Source organism: Taudactylus pleione, unplaced genomic scaffold (assembly GCF_031769625.1).
Source record: "Taudactylus pleione unplaced genomic scaffold, aTauple2 ptg000372l, whole genome shotgun sequence".
Taxonomy (NCBI): domain Eukaryota; kingdom Metazoa; phylum Chordata; class Amphibia; order Anura; family Myobatrachidae; genus Taudactylus; species Taudactylus pleione.
Window position 1 is genome coordinate 10,577,802 of NW_028284773.1, and position 24,261 is coordinate 10,602,062.

The following is a 24,261-nucleotide window of genomic DNA, read 5'->3' on the forward strand; positions in this document are numbered from 1 at the left end:
TTTGTATGTAGTTCACTACTGAGCAGCTTTATTTTTAGAGAAATTTGGGGGGAATTGAACTAGCTGTGGTAATGTACCTCAGTTTATTGACCCCCCCAGGGCTATCTAATAAGCCCTGAAGCGCAGCCACCTGCAGCACTTATTGGGTATTTTTTGGGGGGACCCCAGCGGGCTCCAAAAAAAAATCTCAGATAATTATCCCGTTTTCACGGATGGGGCAGTGAAAACACATGGGTTCATGAACTTAGGGGCTACAAGCAGCTTAGCTATTCTGTCTGCGCTGATATGCTAATACAGCTGGAGGCATCACTCCTCCTGCTGCATCACGTATCTGAGCTGCGTTGTCCAATGCAGCTTCGGATACTCTGCAGACCATCAGCCAGCTAAGGTGACCCATGGGGTCACGTAGCCAGCTGTCGCAGCTGCGTCACGCCTCTGTTTTCACCCCCTCCCCACCCCCAAACGACAGCAGACTGTCAATCACTGACAGTCTGCTGCCAGTTTACGTGCGGGCTCGCAGACATGTTCTGCACATGCGCAGAACGGGTCTGGCGCCTGCGCAGATTCCTGATCATCTGGAATCTGCGTTTAGCAGTGCACGCTAATTAGGCCCTTATTACGGTTTCTGTGTGTTTTTCCCTGAAAACAGATCATTTTTTTGGAGCAAACAATCGCCTCTAATTGAATTGTCTGAAGATAAAAAATGCGAAAAAGTCAAGTTTTCGCACCCGAAAAATAATCGGGCCTAATTTAATTCCCCCCTTAGTGTTGTATTTATTTATTTTGCCCAGTTTTGTAATGAGATTTAAAGCATCAGTTTATTTCAATGCATTAAACTATTTATAGCCCCCTGTAAAACCACAGGTTGATATACTATTTAGAATTAAGCTAAGACGCACTCCTCCCAAATCTAAATATGTCTTCACACTTTAAATTTGCACCCACTGTAGTGCACAATGCTTTTTTTTCTTTAAATGAAGCTTCCTTTGTCCAGACTTCAATAGAACAGAGGGCCTGATTCAGACCCTGTCACTGTGACAGAGCGCTCGCTCTGAATCAGGGCCGGGGTTTGTTTTTTTAAGAACGGCCTCCTGGCCGCTCACATAGCTGTGGGTGACCACCCACAGCTATTGCGAGCACCATGATGATGGTCACGATGGTCAATACCATCGCGACCATTGGGCTTGCGACGAGACCCTTGTGGTAGGTTCTCGTGGCCGCAAGCCCCAGAGAGATTTTGGCTCTAACAGAGCCGGAATCTCTCCACTGACATCACTCGTGGGAACGCCTCCGTTCTCATGGGAACGCCTCAGTTTGGGCAGCCACCCCCTGGCCCGCCCACCAAAGGGGGCGAGCTGTCACTCAACATCGACAGCTCGCCCCCTTTGGTGCGAGACCCGGAGCGACGGATTGCTACCCGGGTCTCGTGCATACGCACGACGGAGCCGGCTCCGTCGTACGCATGTGCTGTGGGCCACCATCGACCCGGTTGCGAGCGCTCAGTGCTTGCGACCAGGTTAGAATCAGGCCCAGTGTTTCTAGATGCCAATTTACACAATACTTTAAAGAGGGAAATGTACTAAGCTCTGGAAAGTGATAATTTGGAGAGTGATAAACTACCAGCCACTCAGCTCCTGACTGTCATGTTACAGGCTGTGTTTGAAAAATGACAATTAGGAGCTGATTGATAGGTAGTTTATCAATCTCCAATTTATCACTTTCCAGAGCTTAGTACATATGCAGTCATACATGCTTAGCTTTATGATATATTATGAACAAAGTATCTTGTAGACAAGGCAGTACCTTTTTTATAAAATCTCAAACCGTTTTCCAACCTTTTGGGGGGAATCCAATAAACCCCGTGGCTAATTACCTGCGGCCGGCAATTATGGGGTTGACCTCATGTGTTATTTCCCCTAGGTGGACTTTTCCTCACAGCTTCAGGAGCTGCAAGGAAAGGCCTGTGAGAAAAAGGCACCATCAGGGGTTTGCAGTGTGGAAAAACCCATTAATTTTGCAGTTTCCGCACAATCAGTGGGTGTACGTGCGTTACTTCCTGATTTACTGCACAGGGAAATGCTATTTCATTGAATAGCATTTCCTGCATGGTTGGAATCCCCTCTTTTGTGTGGTATACTTGTAGCAGAAGAAGGAAAGGACAACTTACTTGATGAGCATTGGAACACATTCAATATTAGGAATTTTTGAAGTGAAAGGAGATGCAACAGATGCTTCTAACTCTGACAAAGAAATTCCAGCATGAGCCATTTTAAGCGCCTGTAAAGACAAATTAATAAAGTATCATGAGTTTGCATAAGCAAAATGATTCAGTCTATATCAATATCATTACATACACACAGTATGTACGTAGCTTGAAAATCCATTATGATACCATTTTATCATTAATTCAACTGTTCAAATTTTTCCCCAAATACTACTCAGATTAGCCTCAATTATTTTGTAAATTAACCATGAGAGTGAGTGAACAGAATTTGCCAGTAGCAGTAGCCTTGCACTCTAGTTACAGTATATGCATGTCCAAAAGAATTAGCTGGAAAAAAAATTGTGGTGATTCACGTATTTGCGCAAAAAAACATGATTATGCATGAATTCAGTTGCATTTTAAAATCAAATTGCCATCGATTCCACACCATTCGATGGTGACTGCCACCATAAAACTGCCATCGAATGTGAAAACACAACCATCACATGAAAAACATTGATGGTGTTAAACCATCAAAATACAATGTCTATCCCTAGATGACTGCAGCACTGCTGGTTACTTTATCTGCGTTAGAGCTGAGCACTGTTAGAGGGGTTTTCCTCCTCTCAAGGATGAAGGTTTCATATACATGAATGGGGGATTGGAAACCAGACAGAATAATAATCAATAATGCAGGGGAGAGAGGTTACATTAGTTTCTCTCTACGCCCCTAATACGCTTCAAATCCCGTTTCTCAGACGAGTGTTTGAGGAAGTCCACCAGATTAGACGCGGACACACGATTATAGTGGGTGATTTTAATTTAGTTCCCGATAGTCGAATTGATAAATCGTCAGCTAATGTTTCCGGAGTGAACAGGGGCGTTGCCGATACATCTGCTCTGCTACAGAAGCTCTTGGTGGAATTTAATTTATACGATGTGTGGCGAGTTCTTTCGCCTAATGTGAAAGACTACACGTTTTTCTCACATGTACATAATACTTATTCACGTATTGATTTGATTCTTTTAGACAAACATTTACTCCAACACTCTCGCCAATCCAATATCAAGCCTATAGTTTGGTCTGACCACACTGCGGTAACGTGGACTTGGGATGGCCATAATACAAGATTTCCCCCTAGACCATGGCATTTACCAGATCACTTATTATCTACCCCCGAAGGTGTTAAACCGTTAGCTGATGCCCTGGAATCATATTTGGCAACTAATGACCCACAAGACACTTCTAGCACAACAAACTGGTGCGCCCTCAAAGCTGTCCTTAGAGGAGTAGCCATTCAAACAAGTTCTCGACTTAAGAGACAATATTTACTCAGTCAATCTGAGTTGGAATTACGTCTAGCTCAGGTCGAATCCCTAAATAGAGCTCGTCCTTCTCGCATTCTTAAGAGAGAACTATTTTCTATCCGTAATCAACTTCAGAAATAATTTTTGGCTCGCATGAAATCTTCTCTAGTTAAACTTCAGCAAAAGTTTTATAATTCAGGGAATAAGGTAGGCAAGTTCCTAGCTCGTAAATTGCGCAAACGTCAGGCCAGAAATAGGGTTGAATATTTAATTACACACAACAATAAGAAATTACTTAACCCTGCGGAGATTGCAAACGCCTTCGCTGAGTATTACGCGGGTTTGTATAATCTCCATACTGACAGTACTATACCACAACCGTCTGGTGCTTCTATTTCTGCCTTTTTACGAGATATTACTTTTCCTCAGTTAGGAGAGGATGCTTTGGCAGTTTTAAACGCCCCTTGGACTGAACAAGAAACTTTGAGTGTTGTTAAAGCATTGCCCGTGAGGAAGTCCCCTGGTCCGGATGGGTTTACCAATTCATTCTATAAACATTTTGCGAATTCGATTTCTCCCATACTTACTTCTCTATTTAATTTTGTTTCCGGTCAGGGTAGCTTTCCAGCAGAGATGTTGGAAGCTCAAATTATCACTTTACCTAAACCAGGTAAATCTCCTTCCTCCTGTCCGAATTTTCGTCCAATAGCCCTACTCAATTCGACATCAAAATGTATGCCAAGATGGTTTCTAGTCGAATGGCCCCTTTTATTCCCCTCTTGATTCATCCGGACCAGGTGGTCTTCGTCAGCGGCAGACAAGCATCGGATAACACTCGTAGGGTCTTCGATTTGGCAGAGCTGATGTTGAGGCGAAGTCAGGAGTTCATTCTTCTTTCCCTTGTTGCCGAGAAGGCGTTTGATCGCCTTCATTGGCTGTTCCTCTACGAATCACTAAGTCACTTTGGTTTTCGGGGTGCTATTTTGCAGTCTATCAAGGCACTCTATAGTAATCCTACAGCTAGAGTGTTCAGTAATGGCTTTCTTTCATCCCCATTTAATATTAGAAACGGTACAAGACAGGGATGCCCTTTATCTCCACTTATGTACGTTTTAGCCATTGAACCCTTAGCTTCAGCAATTAGAAATTCCCCTTTATTTCCTGGAGTGACGGTCGGTTCAACTTCACATAAATTATGTTTGTTCGCAGACGATATTCTTTTGTTTGTAACTAAACCTGTTGCTTCGTTACCAATCCTGCATGGAATACTAGACAAATTTAGTTCAGCTTCACTATACAAACTTAACACTACCAAGACTGAGGCCCTACCTTTTAACATACCTGATCTTGTTTTGTCGCGTTTACAAGCTCAATATAGGTACAATTGGAAAACGGATTATCTTCTCTATCTTGGTATTAACATACCGAACAGACTGGATACCTTCGCTAAGATAAATTTTGACCCAACAATAAAACACATAGCCGAATTGTTAAATAATTGGTTGGGTTTTGAGGTTTCCAGGCTGGGTCGCCTTGCGGCATTTAAAATGATGATTTTGCCAAAGTTAATGTATTTATTTCGCACCATTCCCTTTTCGGTCCCGAAACACTTTCTCATTAAGGCTCGCAAACTAATTGTGTCTTATATATGGAAAGGTAAAACACCATGGATAGCCTACCAGCGTTTGACTAAACCTAAATTCCAGGGGGGGTTACAAATCCCAGACCTAGAGCTATATCAGTCAGCGTGTTTAGTTTCACAAATTAGTGACAGGTTTCTTCCCCCTAACACTAAACCTTGGGTTGACTTAGAAAGGGCTTTAATGAAAGAGTACCCCCTAGTAGATTTAATTTGGACACCCAAACAATTACGTCCTTTATTGAATAATACCCCTAGGGCCATAATCGACTCTCTTAAAAGCTGGGACGACATGATACTTCAATCTAAATGTATCAAACTGCCGGCTGAATCCTTATCTTTAGCCGCTATAGCTCGTTTGATCCCGGATCTACCAGTGGCGATTTGGCATTCTTGTGGGATTGAAACCATCGCTGACATTTCGAGTTCTTCCTCTCTAATCCCGTTTTCTCAAATCCAATCTCAATTTCAACTGCCTCCTGGAGAGCTTTTCTCCTATTTTCGCATTCAGCATTGGGTGACTAATTTAATAAAAGTAGGTGGCTCCGTGGAATTACCTTCGGCTGATATCTTGGCTAAATTAAAAAGAGGTAATTCTAAAGGCACTATTGGTTTTTGGTACTCCATGTGTCTCGAGGCCTGCCCTCCAGTCAAGTCCAAGTCCCAAGAGCAATGGGAGTCTGATCTTCAGGAGGCCTATACTCCCAAGCAATGGGAATCTATTTTCTCTACTGCCCACAAATTGTCTAAATGTTATAATCATTTAGAAGTACAGTATAAAATTATCCATAGGTTATATTTCACTCCAGCCAAATTACACGTAATATGGCCAACACAATCAAAATACTGTTGGAGATGCAATATGAGTGTTGGAGACATGTTTCATATTTTTTGGAGTTGCTCCCATATTCAGGCTTTCTGGAAAGAGTTATTTGATTTGATTTCCAAGGTATTGAAAGCTAATATCCAGCCATCCCCCTCTTTGGCGCTACTTCATGTTTATCCTGTAGATATGCCCAAAACTGACTGTTATGAAGTGGGTCATGTTCTTTTATCAGCCAAGACAGCAATAGCACAACTATGGAAATTATCTACTCTTCCTTCTATTCATAAAATTATGCATAAGGTACAATTCACATTTTTGATGGAAACTGTAGACGTTGCATACTCCACATCTGCTGTTTCGCCATTGAGGTTATGGTTTAAATGGCAGGAATTTGTAACTGTTGGTGAGGGTGCAGACCTTCTGCTTGGAGACATGCCTTCTATTTGAAAATAATTTGGACATTGGTCTTTACGGGGATTTAGGTATTCTGATTATGATACAATTTATATGTATTGTATAATTATTATTTTTTTGTGTACTGTGGTACCTTCCTTTTCTCTTTTTTTATATTTTTCCCCTTGTTTTATTGTATTTTTATGTTATTTATTTTATGTCATTTATATGTAATTATTATTGTAAGTAATGTGTTTTTTCTTCGGTTGTATTGTGTTTTTGTTGTTGAAAAATTAATAAAAAATGTATTGAAAAAATAATGCAGGTGAGGAGTGCTTAAGAACTGTGCATCCATTGGAAGAGTAGGGGTCACAAGCTGTCACTATATGGCAATAGGAATAATGCTGCCAATTATATGGGTCCTAACGGCAGAACTCTGCAGAGAGATGCAGACAGAAGCTGGCAGAGAAAAGAGGAGACAGTGAGAAGCTGGACAGAGAGAGGAGGAGATAGACAAAAACTGGCAGATAGTATAGAAATTCATAGAAAAAAACACTCAGAAGAGTAAGAAACATAGATAGGTACAGTATGAACTGTATAGACGTGAAAGAGACATGAAGGATATGTATTGAGAAGGGGGAGTGATACATAGGAGCTGTGCAGAGAGGAAAGAGACATGCAAGAGATGTAATGAGTCTGGAGAGATGTGCAGGATACATACTGAAAGGGGGAGAGACAGTGGCTGTGCAGAGGGGAAAAAAGCCATGCATCAGATGTACTGATTGGGGATGAGACAGGTAGTAACTATGTGGAGAAGAAAGAGACATGTAGGAGATGTAGAGAGAGACGAGAGAGACAAGTAAGAGCTATGCAGAGAAGCTGGGATTTGTGGTCAGGATATGTACTGAGTGTGGGGAGTGACCAGTAGGAGTTGTGTACAGAGGCTGGGAGAAGTACTGAGAGGGGGTATAAGCAGAATAAATGGGCTGGAACTGTAGAGATATAGGAGATAGACAGGATACCTACACATAGGGCAGTGTTTTTCAACCTTCTCAACCCTGGGCACACTACACAAGATTTTTAAATTGCCAAGGCAAACTATCCGGTGATGCACTGTGTGTGACCAATAAAAAAACAAACATTGGCTCCCACATAAAAATATACACACACATTGGCCTCCACAGGAATAAAACACACTACATTGGCCTCCACAGGAATAAAATACACTACTGTACAAGTGCGCTGAGCTGACCACCGCGGCACACTTGTCAACCGCCACAGTGGTTGAAAAACACTGACATAGGGTATGAATACCCCTAAATCGCTAGAGAGAAATAATTGCTTTCCAGACTTTGATTGTGGTTCCAAAGCACAAAAAGTTCTTATTGCAACAAAAAGTAAGTTACACGCTTTGATCTATCACAATTAGTGCAAAGACAATTAAATACAAAAGGAACAGCTTGCGCACCAGTCCCAGTATACAGTCATCAATCCTGAGGTCTGTGGTCATCCAAGAGAATGGCTACTGACTGGGACCGGTGCGCAGGTTATATACCCTACAGATCATGATAACAACAATGTAGACAGACAAACATAATTCCATTGGTTCTTGCTCTTGGTCTTTGTAGTACGATGTAGTTCATAGGACAGTTCATATGTTGTCACTAGGGGTATGTCCCAATTCTCCAACAATGTCTTGAGATTACATTGTCTTTCTTTAACTGGTTTAAGACACTACATACAGAGTATACATTCTAACTAATAATTTCCTATAATCCATAACCATTGAACGCAAGATGCGACTCCCTCGCTGATAGATTAGAATATCTGGAAATAAACAGGGTGTCAGTATAGTACCAAACATGCCATATCTACCATGTTGTATACCTTAAATATCATATATGCACACTTTACACCATAATGATTGTCTAATAAAACCTTTTCTATATGTGCTTGCATAAGTAATAGTGAGATATTTACAGAAATACATGAGTATGTATTGTGCGTCTGAGCACAGTGCAAATGTTGCGGTGCGTTTATGTATTGTGCACAACGCAATTATGCCCTGTGTGTTTGTGCATTTTATCTTACATACGCTAATGTGCGTTGTGCATCTTCATATTAAAATAGTTACAGGGTATGTTCGTGGGTATGTGCGTAAGCATAAGAGCGTCTATGTGTTCACATTGTGGATGCACATGCGATTGTCTATGTGTATGCATGTGTGTGCAAATGTGCATTAGTGTTTGTGACATGGATTAAAATTATATATATTACTCGACAATGGCGGCACTCACGGTTTTGATAAATGAGGACAACAGTCCAATCTAAGTATTCAATGTTTCGGTATAATTTCAACCTTCGTCAGGACGAAGGTTGAAATTATAACGAAACATTGAATACTTAGATTGAACTGTTGTCCTCATTTATCAAAAGCGTGAGTGCCGCCATTGTTGAGTTATACATTGCACTATTTGTGGAAGGCACCCGGTAAGCTGGAATCATTTTGTGGCGAGTGCCAATCATTGGACTTGTGTGTGTATATATATAAATATATATATATATATATATATATATATATATACAGTATATATAGCTTTATCCAGTAACTGGTATTTTTGATATTATATCCATCTGAATCTAATTACAAAATTTCATATAAAATTAAGTTTGTCCTGCTCACAGGTGGGGTAAGCCTTGGCAATAGTCAAGAAGTCTGATAACTTTAACAAAGGCTTTCTTATGCTTATTTAGAATACAATTGTCAATACTTCTTAACCACATCAGCATTGGACACAAGGCATACAATTGCTAATGATAATCAAACTTCTGACAATTGTTTCTAACTCTATATTCAGAACACTTCCTCTGAGCATATTAGTGCCTGTGTTACACTTCAATTGCCACAGACATACTGTATCTGTATGCAGAGCGTCTCAATATATATGCAAACACTCACAGTATCTTTGTGTATTTTTAATTACTTGTCACAGACATACTCCTGCTTCTCACACACTTGACTAAACCTTGAATGACATATATATATGAATTTGTGCGCATCAGCTTGCTTCTGACGCAGAGTAGCATCCGATTTACTCTTTATGAGCCCATAAACGACTAAATCATAAGATAATAATTATAAACGATCATAACCAATTATTTGACCTCGACAGTCCACCCTTTGATAGCAAACAATACGCTATCACACTCTGATCTTAACCTTTTGCAATCATGTATAATAATGTATTATTCAAGGTTATAAATGGTGCGACACAAGTAGGTCACTGAACCATTAATAATGAATTTCAAGAGGGTAGAACAACCCTTATACGCCATCTGCGGATCTATAGGGATCATTGGTGGGATGTGGGATCTCATCGAACCTATAAAGGAAGTTTGGGGGGATTGAAACTACATTATCTAAGATGTTTAAAAATAACATTAATAATACATCTATGCATGACCACACGATTTTATATTTCATCATCTGATGGTACACTCTAATTCAGGGTTGTAATACAGTTCTTCCTTGACCTTGGTATCCATAATATCATTGCTTACCACCATCATAATCTCTGTTTTTCTGTTTGCTCTTGTACATTTTCCACACTTCAAGACATTAGGAACACACCTGACACATAAGCCAATTACTAGGATGACAATAAGTATGAGGATCAGGAGCTCACCCACAATAGCAACCAGGTCCTGGACCCACTCTCATAGACCGGAGAAACATTTCACAGGGTTCAACCAAGAGAACCCCTCTTCTACCCTTTTCCTCTACTTCAGCCAGTGAAGCATTATGGTTCTTTCAAAATTCCCATTTCAGCTGCAGAATTTCATCTTTCTTCTGATATATCACCTCCTTGGGGTCACTAGTGTTATTGGTGATGTACGTGCAACACTTGACATCAAATTTGGTGGCTAGAGGCACACAGTATCCACCAGTAACAGCTGTTAAATAATCTAACACTAGCCTATGTTGCACAAGTTCTTTCTTATAAGCCTGTAACTCCTTACCTGTATACCTGAACGTGTCATCAAACATCTCGGTGATATTATCTATTAATTTAACAAGATATTGGATGTATCTAAAATTTAAAGTACCCCGAGCGATCCTGGTCGGATATAGTGCTACCAAAATTTGGAAACCAGTTGTTTCACTAATCACCTGTGTGGCTGTATGAATTTCACCAGGTTTCATGTTTCGTTTGTCACAGTGTTCATAATGTGTATGGAGATATGTGGATGGCATGTCTTTATGGATACCAAGCATTTCACCATGTGTAAGGGTCATAACCTCTGGGAGTACCCTTCCCAGGTAACATAAACCTTCTGAACTCGGAGAGAGCCACTTATACGCTTTCCTTCCACATATAAAATACACATCGTCTGGGAGTACATAAGGAATAGAATGCATCATTATCATCGGGCACAATTCTCTGACAAATAATCCTACCCCAGATTTTCCCATTTCACTGATACATGTTTTAGGTTGTGCAATAACTGCATAGTACCCTTCTGGTACTCTGCCAACCATTACCTTGGTAGAACTAAGTGTATACTTAGACCGGAAGTATCTTCCACTGGTAATGTTACTTGTAAGTCCACCATCTACTGGTGCCTTATCAGCTCTGTGTGAAAAGGTCATTATCTGATTGCTCTTTGACACCTCCCAATTTCCTGGTTTATTGGAATTGGTGATGTTTAAACATAACAGGGATCTATCTCTTAGCAATTACTGTACTGAGTTTGGTCAGATACCGCCCTTGTGAATGTATTGCTCCTTCTCCCGACTCCACTCCATCGATATCACCATCAACCTCTCCCTTCATCATCTGTCCTCCGTTACAGAAACAGGACATCCCGAAACAAACAAGGATGATGAGAATTCTGGAAGAAAATAGGAACGCAACCCCAGCCCGCCACTCCATTGCTGGAACAGTGGACTGCAAATTTCCCTAGCTCAGGTATCTCACTGCAGTCTTTAACTCTCCCGGAACAAGCTCACAATTGCCAGGTCTACGCTATCTGCCTCGACTCCGCCTTGTATCTCCACCGGTTGGATGACCTTTCTGCAGTGAGTGGAATGGACCCAGGTATCTCTCTCTGCCACTTTCAAGGATGTCGTACTTGTCAGCAACACTTGATATGGACCTTCCCACCGATCTGTCAGACAACCTGAATGTAAGAAATTTCTGATCATAACAAATTCTCCAGGTTCAACATCATGACAATTTGTTTCTGGCATATCAGGTGACAACAATTTCAATTTCTGCTGCTGCTGTTTCAACTGTTTACTCATTGTTATAAGATACTTTACAGTAAACTTGTTGTTACTCTTCAAGTCTTCCTGTGGACTTACAATCAGATGAGGTTGTCTCCCAAACAGTATCTCGAAGGGGAACAAATTAAGAGAGGGTCTAGGAGTTGTCCTGATGCTATGAAGGACTAGCGGTAAGGCTTCTGGCCAACCTAATCCAGTTTCAGCCATGATCTTACTCAGTTTGTTCTTAATAGTACCATTTACCCTCTCCACCTTGGCACTGACTTGCAGTCGATAGGGGGTGTGAAGTCTACTATTAATACCCATCAACTTACACATGTTCTGGAAGGTATCATCAGTGAAATGAGTACCCCTATCACTTTCTATGATTCTAGGGATACAGTACCTGCATACAAATTCCTGAACAATCTTTTTAGCAGTAAACGCAGCAGTATTAGTGGCAGATGGATATGCCTCTACCCAATTAGAAAACACATTGGTACAAACTAATACATACTTGAGATTCCTGCAGGGTGGTAATTGGATGAAATCAATTTGTATTACCTGAAAAGGTTCGTCTGTCGGAAGGATGTGGGATGGCTCGGTTGGTATTGTTTTTCCAATGTTTTTCCTCAAGCAAGTTAAGCAGGACATTGCCCTCTTTTCAGCTTGGGAAGAGAAGCCCGGTGCACACCAATACGCTCTGACCAACTTGCACATACCTTGCTTTCCCAGGTGAGTCAGACCATGTGCTGCTTCAGCCAAGCTTGGGTAGTATGCCTTGGGTGCCACCGGCTTACCTTGTCCATCCGGAGGACTCTTGTCCACATCCCTTTGATCTCCAGACTGCCTTTTCCTGAATGGAACACAAATTTTGCATCTCAATTAATTTCTGCGTATCAATTGTCTGAAAAACCATAATTTTATAAACTGGCATGTTAATTCTTAACCCTGCTGCCCATTTGGCAGCTTCATCTGCCCTGCTATTGCCCAGTGACACAGAGTCTTCTTCACATCTGTGGGCTTTACATTTGATCATGGCTACTTCTTTTGGTAGCTGAATTGCTGTCAACAGTCCTTTTACGTGGTGTGAATGTACGACTGGTGTACCTGCTGCCATCATTAAATTTCTAAGACGCCATAGAGGCCCAAAATCATGTACTACCACAAAGGCGTACCTGGAGTCAGTGTAGATATTAGCTGACTTACCTTCCGCCAGTTCACACGCTCTCATTAGTGCCACCAGTTCAGCCACTTGTGCTGAGTGAGGTGGACCAAGTGGTTCAGCTTCTACAACATCATAATCATTTACAACGGCATAACCTGTGCATAATTCTCCTGTGTCAGTTTGTCTATGACAACTCCCATCCATGTAAAACGTCAAATCTGCATTTACTAGTGATGTATCACATATATCTGGTCTAGCAGTAAAGGTCTGATTTAAATACTCCATACAATCATGTGTGTCACTATACCTGCAAAACTCACCTTCAATCAGCAACTCACCTCTCTCCACCCTTTGTGCATCTCTAGGCACATATTGCAAGTATGTTGCTGGATTTAACATATTACACTGTTTAATGGTAATATTTGCAGGTGCCATTAGAGCTAGTTCCCATTTCGTGAACCTAGCTGAGGAAACATGTCAAGTTTGGGCAGAATTCAGCAGTGCAGACACAGCAGTGTATAAACAATCATATCATGACCTAATATTACATCCTCACTCTTATCGACCAGAAGAGCGGTTGCTGCTACACTTCTTAAACACATTGGGAGTGATCTTGCCACAGTGTCCAATTGGGCACTGTAGTATGCTACAGGTCTGCTAGCATCACCATGTTTTTGTGTGAGTACACCTGCTGCGCAGCCTTCAGCTTCTGTACAATATAACTCAAAAGGTTTTTCATAATCTGGCATTCCCAGGGCAGGTGCTTTTGTAAGACTATCTTTAAGGTTAAGGAAAGCCTGCTTTTTTCCTCAGTATGTCTGACACGGTCGGGCTTTGAGGATGACACCAATTCCTGCAATGGTAATGCCAAAATAGAAAAAACTGTGATCCATGATCTGCAGTATCAACACATGCCCAAGAAGGTACAGATTTGCTGTTGGTTTTGCAGCAGTGTCACAGTCTGTATGGCCTGTATTCTGTCAGTTGTCAAATGTCATAGCCCCTGGGTTAGACAGTGTCCCGAGTATTTAACTTTAGTCTGGCATGGCTGTAATTTGTCCTTTGCAACCTTGTGCCCTGTTTGTGAGAGATGAAGCAACAATAGTTTAGTATCATTCAAACATGACAAACGAATCAGAGCACAACAATAAATCATCTACATATTGATTAGAACAGATCCGTTGGTGGGTTGAAAATATTGCAAACAGTAGTGTAGAGCCTGGGAGAAAATACTGGGGCTGTCTATGAAGCCCTGGGGAAATCGTGTCCAAGTGTATTGTACTCCTCTGTATGTAAATGCAAATAGGTACTGACAGTCAGGGTGAAGAGGGACAGATAAGAATGCAGAACACAGGTCAATGACAGTGAAGTGGGTTTCAGATGGTGGGATTTGCATAAGGATGACAGCTGGATTTGGCACTACAGGGAATTGGCTCTCAACAACTTTGTTTACACCCCTAAGGTCCTGTACTAACTTATAGCCCCTCCCCCCAGCCTTCTTTACTGGAAAAATGGGACTATTTGCTGGGCTGGCTGTACGAATTAAAATCCCCTGTTGTAACAACCTCTCAATTATGGGATAAACCCCTAACTCTACCTCTGGTTTTAACGGGCATGGATTTTTTGGAGCTTGCCTACCACTTTTTAGATTTACAAATAGAGGAGATACATTTGTCATCATTCCAGTGTCCTGTCCATCCTTGGTCCAAAGTGAACCCGGTATTTGGGATAACATTTCTTTAACTTGGGATGAGCTTTGTTCTGAAACAGTAGAGTGAAACATTAGCCTTTGGGGAGTGTGTAATATATCCCTTACCTCATGCGCAACCTTCTCTGGGATATCTAGGAATATACCATCAGGGGTACAGTGAATGACACATCCCATTTTACATAACAAATCCCTTCCCAGTAAGTTAGTAGGAGCTGCCGCTGCCAGGAGAGAAGAATGCCTAGTATGCAGTGGCCCGATAGTAACCTCTGCAGATTTGGTTAAAGGATAATGCTGCATTTTACCCGTTACTCCCATTGTTGGTACTGTCTTGTTGGTCATCTGTAAATTTTATGGAGAATTTAGAACATCTGGTCACCCCTGTGTCTACAAGAAAAGTGTGTTTAGTAGCAGCTACATCTACTGTCACTGTAGGCTCTTCCCTAATACTCTCTGTTCACCTGACTGGCTGTAGACTACTAGTATGACCTAACCCCTAGAGCTGACTATCATTCTCCAGTAAAGCATTCACAGCCACTATGTGAGCAGGTGACTGCTTAAAATATCCTACATTCTGTTGGTATCCTTTTGGTGTGAATTTATGTATTTTCTTATTATTTGTCCCCCAATTCCTCTCTTGACAGTGTCTACTTATGTGTCCTCTCTGGTTACATGTGTAACGTCTTACATTGGAAAATTGTCGCTGTGTAGGTTGTTGTGCGTGGAGAGTTTGTGGTTGTGGGTGGTGTGGGGTTTGTGGCTGGGCATGTTGATATACAGTATGTTTTGTTGTTGTGGTTGGCATGGGTGTTGTGGCTGTGTGTACAATCCTTCTAAAGCTTGAATGCTAACAGCCATTAGCTTCTTACATTATGTTTCTCTCTTCCTGAGGATGTTTTTATCGTGTTATATAGCTGATTCCCTGAGGGTATCTACAGTAATCCCCCTCCAGTTAGGCTGAGAGGTTTGAACCCTGGTCTTTAAGACCATCCATGAGTACCATGACAGCTACTTCCTATGATGGGTGTTATCTTTTATATCTTCTATACCTGTATATTGGGTGATAGTCAGCAGCACTCAGGTGAAATAATCTGCTGCAGACTCACTCTCTTTCTGTCTAATGGTAAAATTTTTACTCCAGTTCACTACAACTGGGAAATATATGGTTAATTGGGTGACTATACGGGTGATGTTACTTTGATTATTCTCATCAGCTAAGGGCCATCTCCATCCAATACACAATCCGTGATAAACTTTTCACGTCGGTATTGGATGGGAGACATGCACGTAATACCACTCGCCAATCTTTGTAGGTTGGCTCATGAGCATTAACTAAATCTTTTACAAATTTTTGGCACTTAGCTAATTCTTTTCTAGGGTCGGGAAACTGTCATTATTGAATGTAGCTCTGCTCTTGTCCATGGACAATGCATTGCTACATCCCTTGTGGGTACTACACCATGTCCGTCTGGATTCCAATTGGGAACTTTTATCATCCAGACAGGATGCATACCTTCCGCTTTGCTATTTTTAAGGTTACTTATGGGAACTTTTACCTTGGTACTCTGGGGGTTCAATCTTTTACTTAAACGCACTATATTACTTTCACCGGTTTCCACTGCTGATACAGCTTGTGGAATCATTTCTGTTACTATATTTGGTGGGGTCACTACTGCTGATACAGTTGGTTCCCTTTCTAGGTTTAGTGCTGTCTCTGACAGATTTACTCCATATGCAATGGCTGACATTTCAACAGGTTCATCATCTACACACACATTTTCCTTATGGTTACTCAGGATAGGGTACAAGTTACTTGTTACATTTTTATAATTTTTTGGTATCGGCTGTACCGTTGCCTTCCACCGCATAGGGTGGTGGGGGCGTGCATGCGCTAATGCCTATACCTTGGGCACCACTACCTTGCGGTGCGTGCACGCTCCCTTGAGGCACGCACCCGATGCTAACCAAGTGCCTCGGATGCGCCTCCCTGCATTCCGTGCACGCTCTTTTGCGTCGTGCTCGCGATGCTACTTAGCGGTGCGAGCACTCGACTTAACCGCATTTTCCCTTTATGCTGCCACAATTTTAAACAGTCATTATACTTTACACGTTTCTTTAGAGATTTCACCATACAGATGCTATCTCTAACATTATTCAACACCTCCACATCAAAACTGCCAATTTTAGGAAAAGGTTTCACACATTCCTTGGTCATCTTAACCCATACATCACAGTATGCAGTTGCATACGCACCATATTTTGTATACATTATATGCCTTGCCGAACATGTCGGCCCTTCCAAAAGCAGCACCATGTCAACCATTCCCAGCATCAACCTGGCACCCATCTGGGAAAACGCTAAGCACTTTTCACTAGTGAATGTGGACCGGTGAGCGATTCTAATAGAGCTACGTTCACGCACTCCTTTCCCGTTGTGCACAACCGGCCCGCTAACCGTTATGGACAGCTTGAACAATGAGGAACAGAATAACGTCTTATACGATTAAACTGTCTTTCCGGACACCTTTCAGCCCTTGTCCGGTAGCTTACCCTTTGTGAGTACTCTCCCCTGTTAGAATTTAAGTGTTCCAATAACACTTACCCTTTCCAGTGATTTCCTCCACTATCCCCCAAGCCACAATCATGGTGTGCCCAACCGTATGGTCCAGTCACAGTGTCCAGAGAACCTAACTGATCAATGGGCTCTGTGACTACAGTTGGGGGCCGATTTCGAAAAACCCCTTGTTTTCTTCAAGGTACAAAATCCCTGTCCTTGCTGCAATACACCTGCTATGTGTACATACTCAGTAGCTTTCTGCCTCATCAGACAGCTACTGAGTCTTTTAGACCCTGACACACAGTCCCTATCTTTCAATTTACAAGCACACTGTCACGGCCAGGGTATTTCAGCATGGTGCTAGACGAGTGTTACCTGTGAGGTCATTTTGGCGCGGGCTGTCTGGTGGCGGAGCTGGTGTCTGGCGGGGGGCTTTGGCTGTGCGCGTTGTGCGGGCCTGTTGTCACTCTGCGCTGGTAAGGCCTGGCGGCGTCTCCATTCCATTTGGCATGGGCACCGCCATCTTGCCTTCTGGCCATGTGATGCGGCTGGCCAATCCTGGTGAGTCACATGTTCCCTCCAGCCAGTAACAGCATGGCATGGGGTATTTAGGAAGGGTCAGTGCCTTCCTTCTTGGCCAGTGCAACGTGTATCTCAGCCTAGCTGAGAGGGAGTTCTCTGTGCTTATCCTGTTCCTGTGAATTCGCTGTCTGCCAGTCTGCCTGTCTGCCTGTCAGCTCCTAGCTCCCACTGGACTACCCCGCTTCCTCCATCACCCTTGCCCATACCTGAGTGCCTGAGCCTGCTGACATCCTGCTCATTGCTTCAGTTCACTACCTGCATACCTGGCTTGATTATTTTCAGTTCACTACCTGCATACCTGGCTTGATTATTTTCAGTTTCACTACCTGCACACCTGGACAGCTCTAATTGTTTTTCTTGGACATTAACCCATTACTCCCACCACAGAACTCTTGTGCACATTTATATATTCCTGGACTTTTGTTTACTGCCACATTATATGTCTACTCAAGCACTTATTAAAAATCCTAGTTTTATTTTCAAATCCGCTTCTGTGATTGCTCCTTCTACCACCCCGGGTCCACAAACAACCCAGAACATAACACACACGTTTGCTCACACACACTTTTAGTTTTCTGCGCAGAAAATAAACTTTTCACTAGTATGGCACTATGATACAAAGGTTTTAAACAATGTAATTGCTATCAATATGACAATACTATCAGAAGGATTGTTTGAAACTCGTGGCAGCAATACAGGAAATACGTACACACTATTATGCGAATCGCACTTTAGCGTCGAGACAGATGCTGAAAGAAAAAAACTTTCTCTCCTGCCCCAGGTACTAGCCAGCGCTCCTTGAAAGCACACAAGAGCAGATATTGGTTTCACAACATTGAATGGTGCAGGTTTTGAACACAGTGCTTCTTTCCTACGTATGGCACCTTTTCTACCCTTTGTTGAGAAATCGAGATCCCGCCGCTATAGTGCGACTTCTCAGTGGCTTGGCATCCAAAACTATGAGCCCCCAACTATGAATACCCCTAAATCGCTAGAGAGAAATAATTACTTTCCAGACTTTGATTGTGGTTCCAAAGCACAAAAAGTTCTTATTGCAACAAAAAGTAAGTTACATGCTTTGATCTATCACAATTAGCACAAAGACAATTAAATACAAAAGGAACAGCTTGATACATACACATGTGCACCGGTCCCAGTATACAGTCGTCAATCCTGAGGTCTGTGGTCATCCAAGAGAATGGCTACTGACTGGGACCGGTGCGCAGGTTATATACCCTACAGATCATGATAACAACAATGTAGACAAACAAACATAATTCCATTGGTTCTTGCTCTAGGTCTTTGTAGTACGCTGTAGTTCATAGGACAGTTCATATGTTGTCCCAATTCTCCAACAATGTCTTGAGATTACATTGTCTTTCTTTAACTGGTTTAAGACACTACATACAGAGTATACATTCTAACCAATAATTTCCTATAATCCATAACCATTGATCGCAAGATGCGACTCCCTCGCTGATAGATTCAAATATCTAGAAATAAACAGGGTGTCAGTATAGTACCAAACATGCCATATCTACCATGTTGTATACCTTAAATATCATATATGCACACTTTAACCATATAGATTGTCTAATAAAACCTTTCTATATGTGCTTGCATAAGTAATAGTGAGATATTTACAGAAATACATAAGTATTCGTTGTGCGTCTGAGCACAGCGCAAATGTTGCGGTGTGTGTATGTACTGTGCACAACGCAATTATGCCCTGTGTGTTTGTGCATTTTATCTTACGCTAATGTGCGTTGTGCGTCTTCATATTAAAATAGTTACAGGGTATGTTTGTGGGTATGTGCGTAAGCATAAGAGCATCTATGTGTTCACATTGTGGATACACATGCGATTGTCTATGTGTATGCATGTGTGTGCAAATGTGCATTAGTGTTTGTGTCATGGATTAAAATTATATATATATATATAGATATATATATATAATTTGACAATGGCGGCACTCACGGTTTTGATAAATGAGGACAACAGTCCAATCTAAGTATTCAATGTTTCGGTATAATTTCAACCTTCGTCAGGATGAAATTATACCGAAATGTTGAATACTTAGATTGGACTGTTGTCCTCATTTATCAAAACCGTGAGTGCCGCCATTGTCGAGTTATACATTGCACTATTTGTGGAAGGCACCCGGTAAACTGGAATCATTTTGTGGCGAGTGCCAATCATTGGACTTGTGTATATATATATATATATATATATATATATATATATATACACAGTATATATAGCTTTATCCAGTAACTGGTATTTTTGATATTATATCCATCTGAATCTAATTACAAAAGTTTATATAAAATTAAGTTTGTCCTGCTCACAGGTGGGTAAGCCTTGGCAATATTCAAGAAGTCTGATAACTTTAACAAAGGCTTTCTTATGCTTATTTAGAATACAATTGTCAGTACTTCTTAACCACATCAGCATTGGACACAAGGCATACAATTGCTAATGGTGTTCAAACTTCTGACAATTGTTTCTAACTGTACATTCAGAACACTTCCTCTGAGCATATCTGTGTCTGTGTTACACTTCAATTGCCACAGACATACTGTTTCTGTATGCAGAGCTTCTCAATATATATGCAAACACTCACAGTATCTTTGTGTATTTTTAATTACTTGTCACAGACATACTCCTGCTTCTCACACACTTGACTAAACCTTGAATTACATATATATATATATATATATATACATATACGAATTTGTATGCATTGGCTTGCTTCTGACGCAGAGTGGCGTCCGATTTACTCTTTATCAGCCCACAAACGACTAGATCGTCAGATAATAATTATAAATGATCAGAACCAATTACTTGACTTCGACAAGGGGTTGAGCAGAGAGAATTGGGTTCCCTTACACAATTCCACAGGTTAGAGGAGCATGTGCTGAACTCTTCCAATCAGTCCTCAATCCAAGCTCCCCTGACCCCTGAAGGACTTCCCCTGCTGACCTGTGAGAATAGATGTTTGCCACCTGCTGATACCTTTTAAAAGGCACAGGGAACATCCTCAATTTGTTGAAAAATGTTAACTGGTAGGAAGGTGATTTATTAGTAATGGCGGACATCAGTTCACTTTATACAATCATTAGACATGAGGATGGGTTAGTGGCAGTAAAAAGCTTTCTGGAAAAAAGCACTTTGAGTGAAGAAATGAAACAATGTATCCTGAAAGAGATACACTTTATCTTGGTCAATAATTATTTTAATTTTAAGGATACATTTTACCTACAAAGATTTGGCACAGCAATGGGCACTAGGTTCACCCTGAGTTTTGCAAACATTTTTATGGGGTGTTGGGAGAACATGGTGTGGAATAACAACCCCAATGAGGAAAACTAGTGTCCTGGTCACATTTTTTAGATGATATTTTGTTCATTTGGAGGTAAGTAGAGAAGAATTACTTTCATTTTGCTGAATCAAAAAAACATTCAGTTGAGCTTTAATATTATAGAGAAATCAGTAAATGTTCTTGACATTACTATTTATATTGAGAATAATTCTATTTAAATGAAGAATTATACTATACCAACAGACACTGGAACCTTTATTGATATGATAGTTGTCACCATATGCCATGAATGAATGGGACACCAGGTGCACAGAGGGGAGGAAGATAAAAATAAATTGTAGCATTACACCTGTATTTTATACATTTCTAAGTAGTAGATGCACCAATGACCAATTGAAAAAAAAAATGATAAAAAAAATCATATGCATAGACAGAAAATTCCAACTTAAACCAAAGGAGGTATAGTAGGGGATCACATTTTGAATGGGCTCTTCTCACAGGGTTCACTATTGAACATAAAAAGTTGAGCAAATAATGTAAAGACATCAGTCCATTTTGAACAAAGCTCCCATCCTGAGGTCATATCCATCCCTGAAAAACCATGTATAGTCTATAGAAAAGCTTCAAGTATGTGTGTATATATATATATATATATAAATATATATATATATATATATATTGCAACAATATAGCTGACCAAAAGCGCCTCCTAGTGCATATACAGTGAACCAATTAAACATGTGCAAATCTGGCAACCTGTGCGGAAAAATTTATCTGTATCCTTGTCCTTATCCAGGACCGTGACATACAAGTGACTTAGTGCAATAAATACAACGTGTGATATATAGGGATAAATATATTTAAAACTACATAATCAATGTGCATAAAAAATATTTAATTAGATAAAACAATTCATAGACAACACACAATGACATAAATACACAGAAATAATGGATAAAAAGCTGGTACTAAAAGATAATAAATAACGATTTTTAGTTTAAAAAATCTAAATATATTTTTAAATAAATCGGATTTATAGCTTATCTTTTCCAAATGTTTTTTTGGGAAGAGTTCATGAAGTGCAAGGTCAGGGTACCAACGCGTTTCGTCCTCTGGACTTCATCAAGTCACTTCCCCTTGATGAAGTCCAGAGGACGAAACGCGTTGGTACCCTGACCTTGCACTTCATGAACTCTTCCCAAAAAAACATTTGGAAAAGATAAGCTATAAATCCGATTTATTTAAAAATATATTTATATTTTTTAAACTAAAAATCGTTATTTATTATCTTTTAGTACCAGCTTTTTATCCATTATTTCTGTGTATTTATGTCATTGTGTGTTGTCTATGAATTATTTTATCTAATTAAATATTTTTTATGCACATTGATTATGTAGTTTTAAATATATTTATCCATATATATCACACGTTGTATTTATTGCACTAAGTCACTTGTATGTCACGGTCCGGGATAAGGACAAGATTACAGATAAATTTTTTCACACAGATTGCGAGATTTGCACATGTTTAATTGGTTCACTGTATATGCACTAGGAGGCGCTTGTGGTCAGCTATATTGTTGCATTGTCTCTTGTTCTAAGGTGGCCTAGCCACGGCCACCATTTCTGTTGACCAAGCAGACACCTTATACTTAATAAGGGAGTGCTACATATACAAACAGTATATGTATATATATATACACATAATTTTTCTATTAGATTAACCAATATAAAAACACACACTTGTGAAAGATATTTCATGCTAAACAGAGTGGATAAATTTGGCGCTGTTTTCTTCTATTGATTTATATATATATATATATATATATATATATAAACAATTTAATGCATAGTGCATGTTAATCAGTTCCAACTAATAAAATTTTTTTACTATGGGCTTTCAAAGAGGGATGTTCTTAAGCAATAATTGGAACATAAGCTGGGAAATGTGGATAGTGCCCTATGATGACAACTTCCAGTATTAAGGTTGTATGAGCCAGAAAAAGAGGAGTGGCCAAGGTAACAATACAATGCTTGCAAAAGATTCTGGATAGTAGTTTCATCACTTCTGTGATGTATGTTTCTAATGATGTTTTTTCATAATTTTATTTTTTTCATTTATGTTAGATTTATGCAATACTTAGATTAGGAGGGGTTTTGTATGTTTTAGGGGTCCATGTTTGTTAATAACTGCACTACCTTGATTCATACTATCACCTTGATAAAGACACTATCGGTGAAAACATGTAAGATTGTCTTGACAAAGATCCTATTGGATGAAACGCGTTGGTGTGAAGTTCAAGATGGTATTTTGGAAGCCAAGTACTGATTTGTTTGTTCTTGCTGCCCGAGCATTGATGTTAATCAATGGGGGGGAAGTAAATTTTTGCACAACGCTAATACTCACCTACTGGTTCAATTAGTTGTAAACATCACACATGGGGAGGACAAAGGATAACTGATATGTCTATTTCACATGTGATATCCAACTATTGATAATCATTAACTGAGAGAAAGAGCCTGTTATTCACTGCTGATAAATGGAGGATTGAGGTGTTGTTGAAGAGAAGGAGGACTGTTTATTTTTTTTATTTATGGATACAAAAGTCTTTTTTTGTACATGGTATAGAAACCAAAGTACTTATACTGTAGGTAGATAGTGCCTTGGAAAGGATTATCCTATTTTTAAAGTCTTATGTCATATACAAGAGTGTTATGTTATGCATAGGATGCAATTTAGCTCCAGACTCATCTGTACACAAGAATCTAGCAAATTAGTGTACTAACTATTATAGTATGTTTTCTGGACACTGACACATTTTCCATACCAACTTTATCTGAGAGCTAATAACAATAAATTGAATGGATTCGCCACTCACTTATCACAAACCAAAGGTTTCCTGTGAATGGCTGAGCAGTGTAACTAGGAAACAGAAAAGTGTAATCAAACAGATGCACAGTACTAAAAATTCAGGCATTTATAATGCACAGTAAGGAATTCCGAACCGCTGGAAAATCAGTACCATGATTCAGATTTATCCAGATCTCTTCAGGAGATTAGAACCATGGCTCGGATCCATCCGGATTAACAAAATAAGATTTCTGGAGAACCGAATTGCACATCTCTACTATAGCCCCAGCGCTCACCTTATCTATGTCCTGGACCTTCTCCACTGGGGCTCCCAACAGGACGCTAAGCTCCAGGTGCCCAGAGGGCAGCTTGGTATCCACCATCACTGGGGCTGGGAAAGACCACAGCGGGTACCAGGCAATACCACATGGGTGCTGCA

The 24,261-nt window shown here is 40.5% G+C and overlaps 1 protein-coding gene across 3 annotated transcripts in view; it reads right to left on the reverse strand.

Moving 5' to 3' along the window:
• LOC148508280 (putative cation-transporting ATPase 13A4) overlaps positions 1–24,261 on the reverse strand; it is a 192,108-nt gene that overhangs the window by 36,434 nt on the left and 131,413 nt on the right. For all 3 annotated transcript variants that reach the window (XM_088444738.1, XM_088444737.1, XM_088444739.1), the window contains one exon: positions 2,168–2,277. In XM_088444738.1, coding sequence (XP_088300864.1) covers positions 2,168–2,277 — 110 coding nt within the window. The remainder of the gene's footprint in view (positions 1–2,167; positions 2,278–24,261) is intronic.